The sequence below is a fragment of the Meleagris gallopavo genome, chromosome 6 (genome assembly GCF_000146605.3).
Source record: "Meleagris gallopavo isolate NT-WF06-2002-E0010 breed Aviagen turkey brand Nicholas breeding stock chromosome 6, Turkey_5.1, whole genome shotgun sequence".
Classification (NCBI taxonomy): domain Eukaryota; kingdom Metazoa; phylum Chordata; class Aves; order Galliformes; family Phasianidae; genus Meleagris; species Meleagris gallopavo.
The window spans coordinates 13,855,916-13,860,946 of record NC_015016.2 but is presented as its reverse complement, the minus strand read 5'-3'; the positions used below and the strand labels follow the sequence as shown (position 1 = coordinate 13,860,946).

Sequence of the window (5,031 nt, the reverse complement as noted above, 5' to 3'; positions counted from 1 at the left end):
TTTTACCACTTACTACTTTAAGAACTATGATATGCCTGGAAATAAGTTTTATCTTGGAATACAGGAAAATGTATAACTTAACTTAATGATAACTTAACAGATTTTTTTTCTCACTAAGTCATTTTGATAATATTTTTTTGCAGATGTTATTGTTAAAGCAAATGCTTGGTGATGAGAAAATTGCCTGTTTTTGTTTGACACTCAAAAATAATTATTGGTTGCAGTTTCACTCTGAAATCTGATTTAGCCTTTTGATCAGTGGTGGAAGAAGTAACCTGGATGCAGGAAGCAAAACAGGACTTAAATGCCTACTCAGGCATAATTTATATCTAAAAGGAAATCCCAGTACAGTTGCATTAAATGATCTGTTATATGACAGAGGAGGTTTCATCCACCAGACTACACAATATGCAGTTAATTTCTTGCAGCAGTCCATTGACTGGCTTTGCACAGCTCACAGTATTTAAAGTTTAATTTCTCAAGCTTATATCCAGTAATCAGGAGTGTTCCCCAGTGGCTCAGAGCTGGATCCTGGCTAAAGGATTGTGGACTCCAACATCAGCTTGTTGCGTTTTAGATGTCTCTCCCTGTCACCTTTTCATTCCATTATTAGTAAATAGAAGACAGATTTTCTGGTTTTAGATTTCTTGAAGTGAGGGAAATGAAGTGGAATTATTATGTGAATGGAATCTAACTTTGACCTGTGTCTATACACGTACATACCTATGCGTACGTATGTATGCTATAAATACATATACAAGTATGTATGTGATTTCCAAAGATTTTCAAATCTTCTGCTTTCATACTCTTCTAGGAAGTGACAAATTTCTTTTTTGTGTTAAAAAAACTCCTTAGTTTAACTGTATCACAGTTGTATCTGTCTGTACTCTTTAATTTTACTGTTCATTCGTAACATTTAAATAACACACATAAATGAAGCAGCCATTTACTGAATTTTTAAAACTTCATGAGCTAAACATTAAGGACTAAATTCAAGACATAAATGGCTCTCCTCTTGTTTCTTCAGCGGTGTTGTTATGACATTCTCCAAGGAGAGCAGAATGTCCCTTATCAACCTTTCAGTTCCCATGCTTCATGTTCCTGACCTTCATGTTCCTGACCTTCATGTTCCTGACCTTCTTACTTCTAGAAATAAGTGAGTTACACTGAATTTTGGATAGAGTATTAGATCTGAATTCCTCTAACATTTGCTGCCATATGCCCCTCAGATGCTACACTGAAAACATGAAGCTTGTGAACCCATGAGAAACTGGTGAAGCATGTTCTGCTGAGCATTTGTAGCCTTTTGGTTTTCTTGCTTTTTAGATGTTAACACTTCCACTTGAGATCAGCATGTATTATGCAAGGAAATTGCTCTTCTCACCTCCTGTGGGGAATTTGGGCAGGAGCATACAAACTGGTGTATTTCTGGTTGTAGCACCCTATTTCTGACAGCATGCATGTGCTGCTGGCATTGTGCGGCAGTCCTGCTCTTTTCCTTGTTTTATCTCCTGGATTTGAGTTATCACAGTGAATAAATGTCCCATGTCTGCCAAAGCGTGTTTCACATCGCAGGCTGCCAGTCTCCATTCCTTTTTGGCTGCCCTAAACACCATGTGGCTGCTATGGCCTTTCCCAGCTGCTCAGCTACAGCCATGTTTTTGGCTGCTGGTGCTGCTGGCCAAATCTTGTGTCTCCTGGATGGCTCCTCTTGGGCTGCCCCTGGTCAGCCCCTGCCTTCAGAACACCAGGCAGAAGCAGCAACAGCTAAAGGTCGACCCGAGTAGATCTGAGGGCAGAGCAGCATGAATGGCATACTGTGAAAAGGAAATAAATATAATTCAATGGTTCAGGATACATTCTTCAAAAATATTTTTCAGGCAACCAAAAATGTTTGTGTCTCATGTTGAGTGAAAGTCCACTACAGGGTCCAAATTTTATGGGACACACAACTTACACCTGTTTCTAGCCAGAGGATGAAAAATATTCCATGTTTCTCTATTGAACTGGGATAAGACTTGAGCAAATATTGTAGAAATAGAATTTGGCCATACAAGGTAGAAATATTACATATAGAATCATTTTTGCTGCCAGATGTAAGTTATTGTTCAAGCATGCAAATTGGAGGACCCAAAAGGAAAACCTAGCAGCCTGGTGGACTGCTTATTCTGTTGTTTCCCACTGCACTGGAAATTACATTCTTGAAAACAGTATTGGCAGACTGGCTGGCTGTTTTCCTGGAAAATAACTTCTGACTAAATAATAGGGCTTGATGGAAACTCCATGGAAACTGGGGTGTCAGCTCTGTTTCCAGCTGCTGACCTCGTCCATGGCTCTGTTGTAGCCACTGGATCTTTCAAAGTGTAAATCCAGCAGTTTCCTCCCTGACAGACTTCCAAATCTTTCCCTTTGCTGTGCAGAGGGCTCTCTTCAGACACTTTACAAGTCCATGAACTTTGAAGGAATGGCTATCAGGAATTGCCAGTTTGGTGACAGTAATTGGGTAAACCCATTTCATGCAGAGTCTTTGGCCTCGTGGACCAAGTTAAATTGTAATACCAAAAAAGGGAAATTAGTTGAAATCAAGCATGAATTTGGTTTGGTAAAATATCTCAAGCAGTTGTTTTTGCAAATGCTGGGCTCGGGGTTTTTTTTAGCTCCTAAATCAAGAGTTCCTTGCAAGATTTGGTGTCTTAGCCAGAGTACATATTTTAATGTAATGGTGATATAAAGAGCAAGAAAAGAAAATGCACAGACCGTAGAACAATTTTATTTAATGTGACAAAGCTGATTCTTTTTTCTAATAGCTTAAATAACTATTTGGTGTTATATTTTGTTTTCATTTTCATTTCAATAATGCAGAGCTACTTAAGTTTTTTTTTTTTTTTGGTACGTTACTCATTTGTGTAGGCAGTGAAATAAAACAGCAGCATAAAGGTCCTGGCAGAGGCTTCTGAAGATAGAAACTGTACAATAGGTGTGGTGTGCCTTTCCTCTGGGTAATAATTCTGCAAGGCAGGTCAGCATTGCTTCAAGTGGGATTTAATGCTGTTAAGTGAGTGGATATGCTATGATTTCTTTTTCCCATTACATGTTGCCAAAATAGTTTTAAAATCAGATTTCATTAAAACAAGGCAGAGTTCTTTGCACACAAGTAGTTAGGAAGAAAAGAGATAGCAGTTTGTTCAAGAAAATTAAGAATATCCAGGTTTAGTGTACAGAGACACCAACCCTCTACTGGAGAGTAAAGGTACATGTGGCAGTTGGTTCTCCTCCTGTCTCGTTTTCTTGGGAAGGAAGAAGGGAAAATATTCTCCCATAGTTTCCTGAAAACTCAGACAGTGTCAGCAGATGTGGAACCGTAGAGTTCTTCATCACCGCACTAAACTGAGTGCAGCAGTGAAGGGATGTATGTTGATGCTGAGATAGAGCTTATTGCAATAGTTAGAAAAGTTTCCATTTGCAACACATTTATTTTAAAAATTTGGCCTTTTTTTTTCCAGTTTAGCCTGGAAACATCCTAGTCAGCCAGAGGCTGCTGGACCTGCCTGTCTGCCAGCTTGGGGCCGTACCTGACGCTGTGCTCCAGGGCTGTGCTGCACTGGTGTTGTCCAGCCCCAAGCTTCCCTAAAGCCTTGTTTTTGGGAACAGCCTGCCATATCAAAGCTATCCCTATTTGTAGTTAGCAGTGTGAGATTTTTTGACAAAATGGAGCTGCAGAAGCAATCTTCTAATTAGCTTTGAGATCAATTCATTTAGTCCTGTTATGGGCACCCAAATGCAGAGATAGAAGTTGCTGTTTTTCAGTGTGACCTTGGGTTAATTTTAGCTTAAATAAAGATTTTGGTAGAGTTTGTAAGCAGAGTTTTGCTTTGTTACCCTGAGCCATTGGCGCATCTCTGGAGCTGGCTGCTGGGGAAATGGCAGTGCCTGCCTGCCCAGGGCTCACGTCCTTCCTGAAGGTATTGATCATTGCTGGAGACACAGGAATGAATTAAGTGACTGCGGTAGAATCATTCCTACATATTTGTGTGCAAGGTCAAGCCCTTGGTGAAGTTTATTCTGCTTTATATAATATAATAATATATAATCATAATATGTTCTCTCTTCCTGCAAGTTTGCTTCCAAATACGTTTTCTGCTGCCTATCAGGAGCTCAGCTGATCTTGCAACCTTTGCCTTTGTGAGGAGGTTTAACACGTTTCTTTCCTCTACTTGTTTCAAAACATTTGTAGGCACTTATTTTTCATAAGAGATTTATGTTTGTCTCCTGAGTTTTCATTGCAATTGGAAGAATCAGTGCTAATCATCTGAATATGCGGAGATTGGCTAGGGAATGAAGGGAGGAGGATTAACACCTTATAGATATTCAAAAGGCACTGACATCAAGGATGGAGGGGAGTTTTCTATGACTATTTAGAAGCTTATGCTAGAATCGGGAATAACTGTCTCAAACAGAGCAAAAACTTATTTTTGGGCAAGTGGAAGGTGCCCCAGCTTTACTGCTTTGTAGAAGAAACACCGGAGATAAAAGCCTTATGTGTCATCATTCAGTCCTGAGCACTCTAGATTTCAGCTGTAGAAGGATGGAAAAGTTGATGTGAGTTATGGCTGAAGTTCTCTAGAAAGGAAAACATTTATTAGCATTACTTAAACAGCTTACAAGAGTGAAGGCAGCCCACAGCTGGAAAATAAGACTAAAAGGAAGGCACCACCCATGCCCTGGGAGGATCAGCCTGGTGTGGATCTTTTGTCTGTACGTTTGGGGGGGCAGCTGGTGATGGGCAGTGTTGGGAGCCAAGACGTGGCAGGCTGAGCAGAGCTGCGGGCCTGGCTGCAGGTTGAGCTGTGTGGAAAGAGACATCATCAGCTTGCATCCACTGCATCAGCCCAGACTTGGCATGCAGGTTGCCAGTGCATGTTCAGATATCCCTACCTGCTGCTAGAGTGAGCTTGCCAGCCTGACTTCATCTGATCTGATCCTGGAGCCTGCTGTTGCTGCAGGGGAGGAGTGGCCCTTTCCTTTTTTTTT

The 5,031-nt window shown here is 40.7% G+C and overlaps 1 protein-coding gene across 1 annotated transcript in view; it reads right to left on the bottom strand.

Annotated features, from left to right (window-relative positions):
- NRP1 (neuropilin 1) overlaps positions 1–3,889 on the bottom strand; it is a 73,951-nt gene extending 70,062 nt beyond the window's left edge. Inside the window, exon 1 of the mRNA XM_019616751.1 lies at positions 3,880–3,889. Within this exon, the coding sequence (XP_019472296.1) occupies positions 3,880–3,889 (10 nt within the window). The remainder of the gene's footprint in view (positions 1–3,879) is intronic.
- Positions 3,890–5,031: the final 1,142 nt, after the last annotated feature.